This window comes from Empidonax traillii, unplaced genomic scaffold (genome assembly GCF_003031625.1).
Source record: "Empidonax traillii isolate 1590-97213 ecotype Southwest subspecies unplaced genomic scaffold, ASM303162v1 scaffold565:size409173, whole genome shotgun sequence".
In the NCBI taxonomy this organism is placed as follows: domain Eukaryota; kingdom Metazoa; phylum Chordata; class Aves; order Passeriformes; family Tyrannidae; genus Empidonax; species Empidonax traillii.
The window spans coordinates 326,245-342,302 of NW_020955758.1; the positions used below are offsets into that span (position 1 = coordinate 326,245).

Consider the following 16,058-nt stretch of genomic DNA (forward strand, 5'->3'; position numbering starts at 1 on the left):
AGAGAGATCCCGGCACCGGGGGTACAGAGCCCAGGGAGGAAGCTTGCACCCATAGCTCGTGTCTCTGACTTTGCTGTGAAAGCCCAGGATGTAGGGACCAAATCCAGCTGAAATCATGTCGTGAACAGAATCCAGACTTGATCTGTTTTGTCCTGGCACCAGCAGCTTTTCCCAGTGTCCCTTAAACATCAGGGAAACACTGTCCGGTGAATACTGCGAATACTGTTAATACTGTGTCCCTGGGAGGTCACAGTCCTTGTCTTGAATCCAGGCTTTCCACTCAGGAATCGTATTCTAGAGAGAAAGAGTCAGGCATGCTGGTCAGCAGAACGTGGCACACCGGGATGGCTGTGGACACCCACTGCTCCTGTCTGGCCCACCTGAGCCCAGAGAGCTTTGGCACTGGAGAGAGATTCCACAGCCAGCTTTGCTGGGAGGAGGGTGCTGGGGCAGGGAGCAAGCCGGAGGAACAGGAATGAGGTGCCTGCGCAAGGAGAGACAAGCAGGATGAGGTTCAGGGGAGGGATGGGTCAGGATGAAAAGTGGAGGGGACAGGAGTGGATGTGTGGCTCTGGGCTGTGACACAGCACGGTGGGGAGGGCTGGGCTTACCCATGGTGAGGCCGGGTGGCCGTGGGTAAGGAAGGTGCACAGCTGCTGCATTGTCCCACACAGGAACAGGGAGGGATGGGATGCTGGGGAAGGTATTTTGGGGGGTTGTAATGCTGTGTCTTTTTCCTTGCCTAGGAGAGCCCCCCTTTCTGATGAGGAGTCTAAGACAAGCAGCTCCCAGCACTTGGGGTCTCAAGAGTTTTGTGTCAGCAGCAGCCTTTCCGAGGTGAGCTCCTTGCCTGAACAGCAGGGTCCAAGAAGGCCATTCCCGGGTGGAACAGGCAAGCAGAGCTGTTTGCTGCTTCTGCCTCTGTGTCCTGGGTGGGCAGATCCTGCATGCTTCTCTGGGAGCCACTTGCATGGCTCCCAGAACACCTTCTCCCTTCTCGTTGCAGGTGGAGCTCACAGCAGTCAGCGGTGGTAGCAGCAGTGCCCAGGGGCTGGATGCTGATGGCAAGGTGGAGGAAAAGCTTGGACCCAAACTGGAGGAGCAGCCACCTGATCCCAACCCAAACCCGGAGAGTGCAGGAAAGACTGTGACAGATGATGCCCTGGGCCCTCTGGCAGGTCAGGGGGATGGCAGAGGGCAGGAGCCAGCGACCCCCAGAGCTGTGGAGGAGGAGAGCAGTGGTGCTGACACTGCCTGGACACCAGCAGATCCTCCCAGTGACAAGCAGGCTGATGCTGCCCCAGCCTGCTCTGTGGCTCCTGAGAGCGAGTCTGCTGGGAATGAGAAAGCCCCCCAGAGCACTGCAGCACAAGGGCCAGGCGTGCTGGCAGAAGGGACATTGTCCGTGGTTGTCTCCAGCTGCAACACCTCTGCCTCCACTCCTGCCACCTTCACATTGAACAGGGTGTGCTTTCCCCCCTCTCAGGCCCCTGCTATGCAAAAGCTGCCCCTGTCCTTCCAGGCTGGTGCCGTGCTAAGCCCGAGCCAGTCGCTGGTGTACATCCCCCCGCCCAGCTGTGGGCAGCCGCTCAGCGTGGCCACACTCCCGGCCACCCTGGGGGTCTCCTCCACACTCACCCTCCCTGTCCTGCCTCCCTACCTGCACGAGCGTTGCCTGCCAGGCATTATTGCTTCCCCAGAGCTGCGTTCCTACCCCTACACTTTCTCTGTCACCAGGCCCTTGGCTTCAGATGCCAAAGTGGTGTCTGTGGAGGTGAATCAGCTCAGCTGCCCTCCACCCTCGGGTGGAAGCGGTGCCCAGGCTGCGGCCGAGAGTGTTCCCCTGTCCAGCACCGGCCCAGCCCTGCCCTCTGGCTCGACCCTGCCCTCTGGCTCGACCCTGCCCTCTGGCTCGGCCCTGCCCTCCGGCCCGACCCTGCCCTCTGGCCCGGCCCTGCCCTCCGGCCAGGCTCCACCGGCAGCACTGGGTGGGAGTGCCGCTCCCTCCTCCGGCACAACCACGCAGGCCAGAGCCCCAGCAGCTCCCGAGCCACATGCGCCGGGGGCTGCCACTTCCCTGTCTCCTCTGAAGTCCCCTCCCCAGCTGGAGCGTGAGATGGTGTCATCCCCAGAGTATAGTGAGATGCCTCTCGATCTCTCCTCCAAGTCCAACCGCCAGAAACTGCCCCCGCCCAGCCAGCGCAAGACCCCCCCCATGCCCATCCTCACCCCCGTGCACACCAGCGGCAAAGCCCTGCTCACCACCGTCCTCTCCAAGTCCCAGCGGGCGGCCCAGGCCGCAGGCAGCAGCGTCACCTCGTGTCTTGGCACCACCCCACCCTTGGTCATCTTCCCTGAGTTCCTGCGCAACGGCGAGCAGGGCTCCTGGGTGAAGAACACCACGCTTATCAGCACCATTCCCGGCACCTACGTCGGCGTCGCCAACCCGGTGCCCGCCTCGCTGCTGCTCAGCAAGGACCCCGGCATGAGCCTCGGCAGGGACCCGCGCCACCTGCCCAAGCAGGAGCCCATCTCCATCATCGACCAGGGTGAGCCTCGCAGCACCGGCGTTCCCTGTGGGAAGAAAGCCAACCAGGTTGTTGCGGAAGGACAGCAGGATCCTGCTAAGAGACTTCTTCATGGCAGAGTCGCTCCAGGAGCTCCTTTGTGTCAGTCCAAGGACATCTCCACCTGGAATCCCGTCCAGGGAAGTGTCTATCCACGATGCCCTGTCAACGGAAAACCTTCCAATCCTCAGCTTCTGCCTCTGGGCTGGTCTCCTTACCATCAAACCCCTCTGCTTTCCATCGGCATCTCCACAGCAGGACAGCTGCCCCCGAACCAGAGCAGCCCCTGCAAGCCAGCTGGGGCGGGTGAGCTCCCGGCATTCCCGAGTGTGCAGCCCGCGGAGCCCAGCGTGCCCGCTCAGAGCCTGCCGGAGGGGCTGCCCCGGCTCTCACCTCAGGAACGGGAAGCTACAGCCAAGAGCAAGAGCTGCCGGGTCTTGCCCAAGCCCTATGAGGAGCCAGCCAACCCAGCCCCGCTGGAGGCAGGTCCAGCTCTTCAGACCAGCGCTTTGGATGGGAAAGGGGGGACGGGAAAGCTGGACAACGCTCCGAAGAGTCAGGAGTGCACTCAGCCGGAGGCTGGCTCCGGTCAGGAGGGCAACGCACAGACTGAGGCTCCCCAGGGGAGCTGTAGCCTCAAACAGTCAGATGCAAAACCCAAAAACCAAGTGTTGGCGGCGTATTTGTCGCACGACCTGCCCGTGGCTGGGCAGCAGGGCCTGCGGGTGGTGCCGGAGGTGCCCGCGGAGAGCCAGCGCAAGGAGCCGGGCTGCGAGGGCTCCCAGGAGCCGCCGGCTGCGGAGCCCCTCCCTTGTGTGCGGCAGGTGGATCTGTGCAGGGTCAAGAAGGAGCGAGTGGAGTGTGACGTGTCCTTTCCATCTGCAACCTGCCTGCAGGCTGGGGCTGCTCCCCAGGCCTTCACCGAGGCCAAGCTCAAAGGAACGGGACAGATCAAGCAGGAGGGCGGCACACGCTGCAAGGCCAAGCGGCAGCACGATGGGGATAGCAGGCAGAGCCACAAGAGACTGAAGTGCCAAGGCCAGGATGGCGGGGAGTCCCCGAGCAAGTCAGGGAGTCGGAGCGTGCATGGTCGGAAGGTGGGTGGGACGGGCTGGGACTGCTGGGTCATGGCAAAGGTGGGGCTATGGGAGAGGAGGGAGCGCTCACGGTGGGGATGGCTGAGGGCACAGAGCTTTCTGCCCACACTCTGGGTGTTGCCTGGCTGTGGGGGAACGTACCTGTGCCGCAGGTTATCCAGGGCAAAAATGGATGTGGAGGGCACCAGTGTGATGAGTGGGGGACAGAGTTTTTTCTCTTCTATGCTGCTCCAGCTCGGTCAGTTGGCAGCTCCAGCTTCAACCTGTGTCCTCCCTTCACAGTGGCAAAAACACCATGACAATCCGCATGAGGTCGGCAAGCGGGAAGGCCGAGGCAGCCTGGGCTCCATCACAGATCACAACAGCCTCAGGGTAAAGCGCAAGCGCAGGAGGCCAGCGAAGACCGAGTGCCCATCTCCGGCACACCGTGGGGACAGCCACGAGGAAGGTACTCTTGGGAATGGCGGGGGCTGCTGCAGCGTCAGGCTGCCTGAGGAGCCAAACTGACCCCTTAAGGGATCTTTTAAAGTTCATCTCGTTACACCCCCCCTGCTGTGGACAGGGACAGTTTCCACTAGCCCAGATTGCTCCATGCCCTGTCCAACCTGGCCTTGGATGTTTCCAGGGATGGGGCACCCTGCGCCTCTCTGGAGAACCTGTGACATTGTTTTACCACCCTCATTGTAAAAAACTTTTTTCCTATATCGAACCTAAACTGATCTCCTCCAGTTTAAAGCCATCCCCCTTGTCCCATCGCAGCAACTCCTGCTATGGGGGCACTGTACTGCCCTTCCCAGGCTACAGGCCTGTGATGTGTTCTCTCAAGGCCTGGTTTTCCTCACAGGTTACTTGGAGAAGAAGCCCAAGAACAACTTTCGGGATTTCATTCCGGTGGTGCTGAGCAGCCGGACACGCAGTCAGTCAGGTGAGTTGGTGTCAGGGCCCCCAGTGGCAGTCCTGGGTGGACTGGGAGTGTTCCTTTTTCACGTGGCCTTGTCTCTGTGTTCTGTTCTACCTGAAGGCTTTGTCCTGTGGAACCTCTTGGCTTTTTTGTCACTTAGAAATCCCACTTTTTTGCAGGAAGCGTCGCTGGCTCTTCTGCTGGTGTGACGGGAGAGTGTGATGTGACCAGTCAGGAGATTTTGCCACTACTGGAGGAGGACCAGGAAGAAGAGGAGGAGGAAGAGGAGGAGGAGGAGACATCCTCGAAACATCGCAAGCTGCGCAAATCCCACAGGACATCGCACTGCCACAGCCGCAGGGACAGGGACAGGTCTGCGTCCGAGAGGAGCAGCTGTTACACGAGGAGGACCCGGGAGCTGCCTTGGAGAGCAGAATCACCCAGGCAGCTGTGGGAGCCCAACGAGGAGGAGGAGGAGGAGGAAGACGGCCACATCAAAAGGAAGAAAAGGAGACGGCAGAAAAGTCGGAAATACCAGACTGGGGAATATCTGACTGAGCGCGAGGAGGAGCAAGTGGGCTATCCCCACCGGAGGCGGAAATCCAAAGGAGGTACAGCCTGGGAAGGGGGTTCTGGTACCAAACTGGGGACCAGCGTGGGGATTTTTTTGTTTTGTTATGTGTGAGATTTTGGGTGAATTTTGGTTTTCAGGTTGTTTTTGTAATGATGAAACTCCATCATTTTTAATGACTTGATGGCTACAGCGTGGGCCGCTTCAATCGATTGGCTCTTCTTTCAGAAACATTTGCAGCAAATTCCAGAGCAGTAAACAGCAATTTATGTGGCTAATTAGACACTGATCTTACCCTCAGATTAAGACAGAGGGCGTGGGAAAACAAGAATGGGACGAGGTAGCACAGTGGAATATTTCTGGACAGGCCATGTGCCCCTGGGAGCGGTGCTCAGCATTCTGGGCTAGCACAGAGGGACGTGGAGCCATCACAGTTCAGCTGGGCTGCTCTCGGCTTTGTCTTGCTTTGTGAAGGCAACTTGCAGATTTGCACCGGGGAGCAGGAGGGTGAGAGGATTAACAGGGGTGGAGTGATGGAGGAACCCCCTCTGTGCTTTGTACGTGTGAGGAGGAACGCGCCGTGCGCCTGCCCATGCCTGTCTCTGCTCTACCTCTGCTCTGCCTCTGCTCTACCTCTGGTCTTGAACCTTCCCCCACAACTGCCAGACCCTCTGGTCAAACCTAAACCCGTGATCTGCATTTTCCTGAGGGCAGCAGTCCCTGCAGTCCCCTCTCGCTGTGCAGAGACACACATCCCACTTCTGCAGGGAGGAAGTTGTCAGGGGCAGCACTTCTGCCAGCCCTCCACGTGCTTGGGCTGTGCTCTCAGAGGGGATGTGGTGGCCACAGACCTGTTGCCTTCTGCCACATCCAAGCTCAGACTGACACTTCTTGGGAAAGGCTGAGGTGCTGCTGAGCCGCTGTGAGGAGCAGAGGTGGTGGCTGTCCTAGAACCAGGTTTCTGCTCCAGCAGTGTTACACTGTCACTGAGAGCCTCTATCAGACCAGGAACAAAGTTTACAACGGGTTTCCCAGCATCTTGGCAACTCAGGGGTGCTCTCAGGATGCCTCCTGTTCAGAATAGGAGCCCGGAAGGAGGTTTGAGTGCAGCAGCATTTGGAGAGGTTTTCTCCAGCAGGTTTACCACACGTATTGAGAGTATCTGCCTGTCCAGTTTCCCTCAGGGGGTGCTTGCTTGGCCCTCAGGTAGGGGAGCTGCAGTAGTTTGGATTCAGAAGTTATGGCTCAAGCCACCTCCAGTGGCAGTGGAGCCTGAAGTTCCCTGAAGTGTCTTTTTTGAACTGATCTTTTACTCATTTCATTGAGTGTCAGTAAGTCTTGTGCTGCAGGACTAAGTGAGCAAGATTCACCCTTTCAGGATTTTTGCAAATTTTGGTCACATCCTTTTCCACCTTCTCCTCTCCAGACTGAGGAGTCACAGTCTCTCTTGTAGGGTGACATCTCCACCCCTGCATCATTTTGGTTGCCTTTCCCATTCCCACTCCATTCTTCCTGAGGTGTGGAGATCAGAAGAGCACAACAGTACCTGAGACATGCTGGCTCTGAGATTTTGTTTGTGGTTCTGCCTTGGTATCTTGGCCAAACATGTTTTTTTGTACAAGATCTGTGGTCCCTGCTTCCTAGGAGTAACAGGACATAAGTGGAAGTTATGTGTGGTACTTGATGCAGAGGCTCCAGACTCTCAGCATAGTGTGGAATCTGAAGGTGCTGCACCTGGAGGCAGCATTGTCCCTAAGAGATGGAAAGTTTTGTTCCTGGAGTTTGTCCTCTTGGTCCCTTGAACCAACCCACTGGGACATCTCCCAGATCCCCACCTAGAAATGAAATGTTTGTTCCCAAACAAAATGCCCAAAGCTCCTCATTCCCATTTTTTTGTTTAGATTTTAGGCACCGGAAGCAGAAGGAGTCTGGGAAGGCTAAAGGCACAGAGCTCCAGCTGAGGAGCAGGCTATCCCCGTCCCCCCGAAAATCTCAAGGACGCACAGACTTTCGGAATGGCTTCTTCCTGGAGCACTCCGACAGCTCTCCCGTCCAAGAAGAGCTGGAGAAACCATCAGGAAAACGCAAATGCAAAACCAAACACCTGGCAGGGATCTGTGATGAGGGGAAGGTATGGCTCGGAGGGATGAGGGGAAGGCGTGTGGGGAGAAGAGGGAGAAGGGGACTCCTGTGAGTCATGTGTCAAGGAGTTGTATTCCTTCCTTTCCCAGGGGAAAGGCTGCTGCAGCCAGCCCAAAACGTGCTCTCCGAAGAAGCCCCAGGACTTGTGGACGCTCTGTAAGTCCCATCGGGTCAGCCCAGGGAGCTCCCCGGAGCCGCCCGCGGCCCAGAGCGTTCCTCCCGGAGCTCGGCGGCTGATCGTGAACAAGAACGCGGGGGAGACCCTCCTGCAGCGAGCGGCTCGCCTGGGCTACAAGGTGAGTGCCGGTGCCCCCCTGCCCCGTGTCCCCCTGCCCCTTGCCCCTGGCCGGTGCGTGACGGCCGCCGTGCTGTCGTTGGCGCAGGACGTGGTGCTGTACTGCCTGCAGAAGAAGAGCAGTGACGTGAACCACCGCGACAACGCGGGCTACACGGCCCTGCACGAGGCCTGCGCGCGCGGCTGGATCGACATCCTGCACATCCTGCTGGAGCACGGCGCCAACGTCAACTGCAGCGCCCAGGACGGCACCAGGTGAGGGGCACGCCCGGGCAAGGGGGGGTTCTTGGGGAGGAGCTGTCGGTCGTCACTGAATCGGTTCTAACCCGAACCAGAGCGTCTCCTCAGCGAACGCCCGGGCTCTTTCTGCTTCCGTCCTTGTAGGCCTGTCCATGATGCAGTAGCGAATGACAACCTGGAAACCATGTGGCTTCTACTTTCCTATGGTGCTGATCCCACTCTGGCCACGTACTCTGGGCAGACAGCAGTGAAATTGGCCACCAGCGACGTGATGAAGCGCTTCCTCTGTGGTAGGTGCCAGGCATGGCATGTGCTCCCATCCTTCCCCTCTGGCAGCGTGCAGGGCCAAATCTGGGTGTCGAAGGGCTTGAGCAGCAGGTGACTCATCATTTTAGCTCTGTCCTGTCACACATGCATGTTTGTACCACCCAAACTTTAACTGCAGAGTTGTATCTGTTTCCTTTATAAGGTACAAGTCGCTTTTCAGTCTTCAGTGTGCAAGGAGGTGACCGTGCTGTGGTCACACAGCTAAAGACAGTGCTCTGCATGAAGACAGTCCCTGGTTCTGCTGCCTAACCTAAGTGAACATATTTTTGCTGCCAAATAGTGCTGCCTTCTGTGCAAAAGCAGTGCTGCCCAAATGCTGCTGCTGGCAGAAAGGGTCATTTTGGTTCCTTGTGGCTGCATTTGGTGCCCTTTGTGTACACGCAAGATGAGTGTTGTGGCTTCTCCCCAACAGAAGGGACAGCCAGAGTAGTGGTTGTCCCCAGGTACAGACAAGACAGAAAATCTCCACTGTCAAAAAAACCCTGTTTGCCCACTGTGAGAGCTCCTTCAGGCTCAACTCCACACGCAGGTGTTGGGGGGCTGATTTGGAGCTCAAGATCACCCTAAAACCTTTCTTCTTAAGCCACCTTACATTATCAGTTGTTTTCCCTTTTCAGCTCCCATTTCCTGATCTGGGGCCTAGGGGGATGCCCTCTCCTGAGCAGGGACACCCTTCCTGCAAGCCGTGGTTCAGCCTTTGCCCAAGTGGGACAAGCAGCAGGGGTGGAGCAGCTCCCCCTGGATCAATGGATATGCACTCCAGGACTGTGCTTTGGTCCATTAACCCTCTCCTTTCTCCCTGTCTAGATTACCTGTCAGATCTCCAGGGCCGCTCCGACGGAGACCCTCGGACAGCCTGGGACTTCTACAGCAGCTCTGTGCTAGGTGAGTGCAGTCTGGGCCAGGTCACTGACAGCAGCAGAGCAGGAGGTGATGCCAGGTAACAACACGCCGGTCCCTCGGATTTGTCCACGTCCCTCTCCACTCACACCTTGGATAGAGGCTTTTCTGTGGTGTCACGTCCTGGGAGTTGCTCCTGAAAGGGACTTTTTCTTTGGGAAACTGCATATGTGCATCCCTCCAAGTGCAAGACTGGGCTCCAAAGCGCTGCTGGTAATTCCTGAGGGTCTTTGGATATCAATCCCAGTGCGTGTCATTCTCATGGCAGTTCTTGTTGCTCACTGACCAGTCACCAAGGTAAACCCAAGGAAGGTGAAGGACATACTCATTCCTTCAAGCTGTGGAAGTCTTGAACTTGGATGGTTCCCAGAGCTGCTCATCCCTCTCCTCTGCTTTGGAGGGAAGCTGTTTATCCAGGGGAGGTCCTCTTCTTACAACACCAGGCATTTCCCAGAGAAGGCCTGACTTGTGCCTTTATTGCCATGTCCTGAAAACTGTGGTTGCAGTGCAAGGTATTCTGGATCCGGCAGCTGCCTCTGGCACACTTGAGTCCCTCCAGCCTCTGGCAGGCTGAAAGGCTGCTTGTTGATATTTTAGTTGCTCACCTTCATTGTTTCCAACATCCTTCTAGAAACAAGATAAATCTGATACATTCAGGAGAGTGCTCTTGGTAGAGGACTTATCCTTGGAGGACCCCAATGTCCTCATTCTGGAACAAGAGAAGCACTAGCACTCCTAAGAGCACTGTTTGTAGGCTGTTGCACCTCAGGCCTGCCAAGGAAACAATTGAAACCTCAGTCTCCTTCCATGAATTTTCGTACTCTTGAAGGTCTCACAAGCCTTTATGAAGGAAAAATAGCTATTCTTAGTGATTTTTAAAGATATTACTCTTTTTGATTTATCACAGGTTCCCATTTGGATTTCTCTCATAAATAAGAAAGAAAAATGGTGTGTGAATTCGTGGGTAGGAGAGTTTGGCTCTCTTTGGTCACTACTGAGTTCCTGGCTGCCCAGAGAGCTTTGTGCTTGAGTTCTGGTATCTGCTTGTGTCCTTTCCTCTGGAAGCTCCTGTCTTAGTCTGCAGGCTGCTGTCTTCCCACATTTCTGTTTTCCACCCCTGTAGGCAAAAAACAGGTATTGTTTCTTTAGTAAGCAAACCATCACTGACTCTTTACGTGTTCCTTGGGGGTGGAGGGGGACTGGGATGCCACAGTGATGGCAGTCCACTGCTCAAAGGGCCTTACTTGGATCCTTGGCTAATACATGAAAGATCTCCACGGGGAAGGCTGGGGACTGGGCTTCTTTTCCTGCCCCTGAGAACCTCCACTGAACTTTTCGGAGTATTTCTTTATTTGAGAGTGGTGAAAGACCACCACCTCTGTGACACACATCCAACCTCTTCCAGTGGGACTTCTCACTGAGTCCTGGCCACCGTGAATGTGTCTCTGCTGGGTCCCTGCTACTCACATGGTGCTGTCTGCCAGGTTTTCCTTCTCTCCTGGGCAACCTGAAGCTGTTAACAAGCCAGACAAATTCCACACTGATCTGCCTCTACCCTTCCCTGGAAGCATCATTTCATCCTTGCTGTAGTGGAAAGTTCCTTCCATTGCTGGTTGGACATTCACACCTCTGGTGCTCCAGGCTTTAACAGGTACCCCTGTGGAGAACAGAGGTTCTCCCAGACATGGGGGTGATGATCCCTGGGGAAATGTCAGCTGCAAAAAGGTTCTGGAGCCCCGTGGCTTTGGTGTTGCTTGTGGGGTATTTCCATCTCTGGCTCAGGGAGATGCCAAGGTGGAGCTGTGCCATGCTGCTGTCCGAGGGCCGGGCATGCCATCCCTCCTCCTGCCCCATCCACAAAGCATTCCCCATGCTGCCTCTGGGAGGTTGCCTGGCTAGGCAGGAGCTAACCCAGCTGGGAAGTGATCTCTTACCCTGCCAGGTCTGTTTCCAGCAGGCACAGGAAGGGACCTTCCTTGCCATCCTCCTGAGATCAGCTTACAGCAGCAGTGCAGTGGCGGTGTCACCCTGTGTCACCTGCGCTCTGCCAGGCACTGCCGCCGGATGCTGCCAGAGCTGCAGGAAAACCAGGATGCCCGAGTCTGAAACATGGGGCTGGTTTCTTTACACCATGTTTACTGGGCGTCCTGAAATGGCCCTTTTTTGGCTAGGTACCTCAGCAGTCACCTCGGGTCACCTGGAGTGGGTACAGCCCAAGGCAGGTTCTGCTCTGGAATAACTGAGCTGCTCCCAGTTGTCACTGGCAGCACACAGCTCCTCCTGGATCATCCCTTTGGAGTCTCCCTTTCCATCAGCTCCACCAGCTGAAGCACTGCTCATTCCTCGGTTTGGAGGAGAAATCCCAGGCCCTGCTCGAACTGTTGCTATTTTTTGAGGCAGGAATGTTGTCCACATTTTCCTTGAAGTCTGCAAATCTCTGGGGGCAGAAGGATAATGAGGGAAGCCAGGGTGTGGGATCTCTGAGGTCCGAGTGTGGAAAAGTCATCAGTGTCCTGGACTTGGTGCTGCTAGAGCTCCAGACACAAATTCCCACTCTGGAGTTTGTCTCCACCTGGGACAGGCATTGTTGTGCCTGATTGTCTCCTGCGGTGGTACAGGATGTTCCTGTCCTTGTCCCAGCCTTCGCTCTCCTGACAGACAGGACTGAGCTTTCAGGACAGACACTGGGCCCTATTTTTGCCACTTTAAATGCATTTCACTGTTTTTTTCCCTGGGTTGCTCAAGAAACTTGAGGTTTTTCAGTGCTATCATCTGAGCTTTGCCAGCAGCGACATCGGATCAATATCCGTGTCACTTATTTTTGTCCTGTTCTACAGCAAATTCTGATGATTTCAGTACTCTGCTTTTCTGTTTCTTAGGGATTTTTTTTCCCTTGGCAGCACTAACAAATGACTCTATTTTTCTCTGAGACCCTGCCTGAACCAGTGTCTCCTGTCATCTGCTGTTGTTCCTCTATTGGAATCCCATCCGTGCCGGGTGAGCAGTCTGGTGTGTGGAGTTTCCTTGTGGAACAACCAGAAGATTATTTTTTTTTTTTTGCAGCCTTTTCTCTCATGTGTGGTGTTGAACTTTTACATGATTGGTTTATTTGCTCACCAGCACACTGGATCTGGCTGCTCTCTATAGAATCTAAACTCTATTTTCTGGAAGTTTTTGGAGTTGTCCAGTATTATCTCACTGGTACAAAACCACTCTGCAAAACCAAGACTGTTCATACCTCTTAATAATAAAATCCAAGCAGCAAGCTCCTTTTCAACAGGAGCTTTTCAGGTTGGTGAATAAGAAATTTAACTGTCCTTAAATGGTTTATGGATCCAGCATGCTGTTCTCCATCTCCTCTGGACTCGGGTCTTGCAGGAGCTCAGGTACCTCCTGGAATAGCTAGCTGTTACCTGCTGGGTGGACTCTCTAAGTCATAGAATCATGGAATGGTTTGTGTTGGAAGGGACCTTAAAGACAATTTAGTTCCACCCCCTGCCACGGGCAGGGACACTATCCCAGGTTTCTCCAAGCCCCATCCAACCTGGCCTTGGACACTTCCAGGGAAGGGGCAGCCACAGCTTCTCTGGGCAACCTGTGCCAGGGCCTGCCCACCCTCATGAAGAGGAATTTCTTCTGTATATCTAACCTAAATTTCCCCTCATGTTTGCTTAGTTGGATTAGTCTTTGTTGGCACAGCCTTGCTGTCCTCCCTGGGACACAGGTGCTGGCTCCTCTGGATCACCTGCTGGATGTTCTGAGGATGGGATCTGGGTGGAGAAGCTCTTGAGCAGAGCACTTGCTGTGCCTTCCTCAGTAGGGCCTGTGCAGGCAAAGCTTCTCCACATCCACCTCTTACCTCCCTGTTCCAGGCTCTTCCAGGCTGAGGAGGGCTGTGCTGGCACAGCAGAGGGGCCAAGGCCAAGTCAGGGAGGGTCTGGAGTCTGCCAGTGGGGGTAGCTCATGGTGCAGGTTGTGCCCTGTCCCACCTGTCACACCTTGGGGTTCCTGCCATGAATTGGGATGTCCTTTCCACCTGACCTGGTCAGCGAGCAGAGTCTCACTGTGCAGAGCAGCCAACGCTCACTCTGTGCGCCTCTGGGACGAGGGCTGGGGGAGAACAGGAGGGACACAGCTCACACATGGCTGCTGGGGTGCTGTGGGAAGGTGCTCGTGGCGTGTGGCGGTGGCCAGAGCGGTCCCCAGGGAGTGCCAGCACTGGCTGGTGTGTGACTGTGAGCAGTGCCAACCTCTGTCCTGCCTGTTGCAGAGGGGAAGGACACCATTGGCTGCGACCTTCTGCTCAACCCTCCGGGGAGTTCAGACCAGGAGGAAGAGGAGCAAGAAGCAGACAACTTCATGTTTGAGTTCTCAGACAAGCCACTGCTTCCCAGCTACAATCTCCAAGTGTCCGTGTCCCGGGGGTGAGTATCCTTCCCTGGAGCAGAGAGCAGTACCAAGGGTGGCCACAGCCCTGGCACAGGTGGCAGCATGTCCAGCACATCAGTCACAGCAGGGTGGAGAGCAGTTTGTGCATCTCAGGCAGTTATTTTCAGAGAATAAACACAGAATCCCAGAATGGTTTGGGTTCGGAAGGGCCTTAAAGCTCATCCCATTCCAACCCCCTGCCATCCGCCTTCCACTATCCCAGGTTGCTCCAAGCCCCATGCAACCCAGACTTGGACACTTCCAGGGGTGGGGCAGCCACAGCTTCTCTGGGCAACAGATGGGAAGTTGTGGCTGCAGCGCTGGGGACGTTGGGGAAGCAGCGCTGCCTCGCTTGGGGCAGCCTGGCATGTTCTTAGGGAGCAGGAGAGGCTCATCAGGGCTCCCCCCACGCAGTCCTGCTCCATGGCAGGCACATCCCGCTGCCATGGGTGCCCCCGTGCCATGCCGGTCACGAAGCTCCCCTTTCTCCTCCCTGGGAGGTGGGCACTGTGCCTGCAGCCCCCTCCACCCCTAACCCACTGTCCTTTTGCTCTCCTCTCAGGCCCTGCAACTGGTTCCTCTTCTCGGACGTGCTCAAGCGGCTGAAGCTGTCATCCCGCATATTCCAGGCCCGCTTCCCGCACTTGGAGATCGCCACACTGCCCCGGGCAGAGTTCCAACGCCAGGTGTCCCTGAGCCAGGTGCTGGCGCAGGAGGAGGTGCCGGCGAGCCCCGAGCCAGCGCCGGGCACAGCAGAGACTGTGGAGCTGGTGCACTACGAGCCCGAGCTGCTGCAGCTGCTGGGCTCAGCGGTGGAGTACCAGGCCTGGAGCAGCTGACGGGGACGGGTCGCTCCCGGCATCACGAGGCAATAATAAGGACCAAGGGGAAGCAGCTCTCTCAGCGCCAGCATCAGGGACCCGAGTCTTTGGGCAGCCACTCCTTGTCTCCTCAGAGTCCCCTGCAGCTGGGGAGGGAGGACCCTGGCCTCCAAGGACATCCCGGGATCCCTTGGCCACGAGCAGTGGCGGTCGCTGCCGCCGCCACCCCATCCAGCCCCAGGGGGTGATGGAGCCCCCTCCACGGGGCTCACGGGGCAGCGAGGGGTGGTGGGAGCCACCGCCCCTCCCCGCTGGGCCCCCAGGAACTGCGCCTCTCCGTTTGCCCTCCCCCTCCCGATGTCTTCCATAGTATTTATTTAATTAGTATTTAATTTGTAATGTTTTCTTTGTTTTTGCTGAGTCTGTATCACTGTGATGGTGAGCTCTGGGCCAGGGGATGAGGCCGTCCCCCAGCCCCCCTTCAGTGCACCCCGAGGCCGGCCAGACCCAGAGGGTCCTGGCCCTTGCAGCCTGGGGACAGCCCCTTCCCTTGGCTTTGGAGCTGGTTCCTGCTGCCGGCGCTCAGCCCCAGCCAGGAGCCAGCCCCGCTGCTCCATCCTCTCCCGGGCTCTTTCCTCCATCTCATTCATGCTGCTGCTCCCCGTCCCAGGCGGCTGCCGCTCGGGCAGGGACAGCCCGCGGCCCCCAGCACACCCCACGCTTCGGCAGCTTGTCCCCCTGCCCCAGGGTCTGTCTCCAGGGCAGAAGCCCCCTCCTTGCCCCACTCCCCGCCGGTGTCCCCAGGAGCATCTCTCCGGGAGGGAGCGGGCACGGGCAGGCTGCTCCGCTCCGGGGCCGGTACAGTTTTATTGTACAGGTGCTAACAGGACTGAGGACGGGACAATCGGGGGATTTCCGGCTCTCCCCGCTCCCCAGCGGGAGCCTTGGGTGGGGGTTTTTTGTTGGTTCGTTTTTTTCTTTGTGTTGTGTTTCTCCCCAGCCAGGGCAGGCGTGTCCCCCCCTTGGACCCTCACTGCCAGCCTCCCGCTGGGGGCCCGGCAGCACCTTCTTTAAGCCGAGGGTTTTTTGCCTTTGGGTGTGTATTCTGGTTGCTCTTTCTGATTTCTGTTTTATTATATGCAGCAACAGGCTGTGGTGTCAAAAACACTGATGTACAGAAAAAACCTGCATCAGGCCCAATGTCTCCTGCCCTTTCTTCTGTGTCCTGTGTCTGGGCAGGTTTCCACGTGTGTCAACTCGAGTCTGTGGCTCAGAGAAGGGAGAGGGTTGGCTGTTGGGTCTGCAGGGTCCATGTCTCTGCACAGTTTTGAGCCAGCAAAACTTGGGGGCACTCTGCTGGCTCCTGCCTGACCCTGGTGATGGGAGCTCTGCAGCCAAGCCTGGCCATGCCCAGATGCCACCACTGATGGCTGGGTAGCCCTGTCTGCCCTCAGCACCCCCCCAGCCCCATCCTTGGGGCAGCCAGTCCCTGTCTGGCTTCATTCACCCCTGCGGGAGCAGAGGGAGCTCACGGGGCTCTTCGAGGATTTCGTTATTCTTTTTCCTTGTTAATGGTACTCCCCGATGGAGGTAAGCTTTGGAAGGAAAGCTTTGGAGGAAAGCTTTGCCTAGGCACCACCAAGGATTAACTTCCCCAGGGGGATACAGTGCTGCTTCCACTGCTCTCAGCACCGGAGCAGTCAGGGAGGGTCCCAAACAGAATGGAGAGGGGCTCGTGCTCCTCCCCCCACCATGCTGGGGAGGTTCCT

The 16,058-nt window shown here is 56.8% G+C and overlaps 1 protein-coding gene across 1 annotated transcript in view; it reads left to right on the forward strand.

Annotated features, from left to right (window-relative positions):
- BCORL1 (BCL6 corepressor like 1) overlaps positions 1-15,484 on the forward strand; it is a 24,484-nt gene extending 9,000 nt beyond the window's left edge. Inside the window, exons 3-14 of the mRNA XM_027897886.1 lie at positions 747-837; positions 1,007-3,664; positions 3,947-4,112; positions 4,509-4,589; positions 4,745-5,176; positions 7,038-7,267; positions 7,368-7,574; positions 7,662-7,828; positions 7,958-8,103; positions 8,948-9,025; positions 13,311-13,464; positions 14,031-15,484. Of these exons, the coding sequence (XP_027753687.1) occupies positions 747-837; positions 1,007-3,664; positions 3,947-4,112; positions 4,509-4,589; positions 4,745-5,176; positions 7,038-7,267; positions 7,368-7,574; positions 7,662-7,828; positions 7,958-8,103; positions 8,948-9,025; positions 13,311-13,464; positions 14,031-14,307 (4,687 nt within the window). The 3' untranslated portion in view covers positions 14,308-15,484. The remainder of the gene's footprint in view (positions 1-746; positions 838-1,006; positions 3,665-3,946; positions 4,113-4,508; positions 4,590-4,744; positions 5,177-7,037; positions 7,268-7,367; positions 7,575-7,661; positions 7,829-7,957; positions 8,104-8,947; positions 9,026-13,310; positions 13,465-14,030) is intronic.
- The last annotated feature ends 574 nt before the right edge of the window (positions 15,485-16,058 follow it).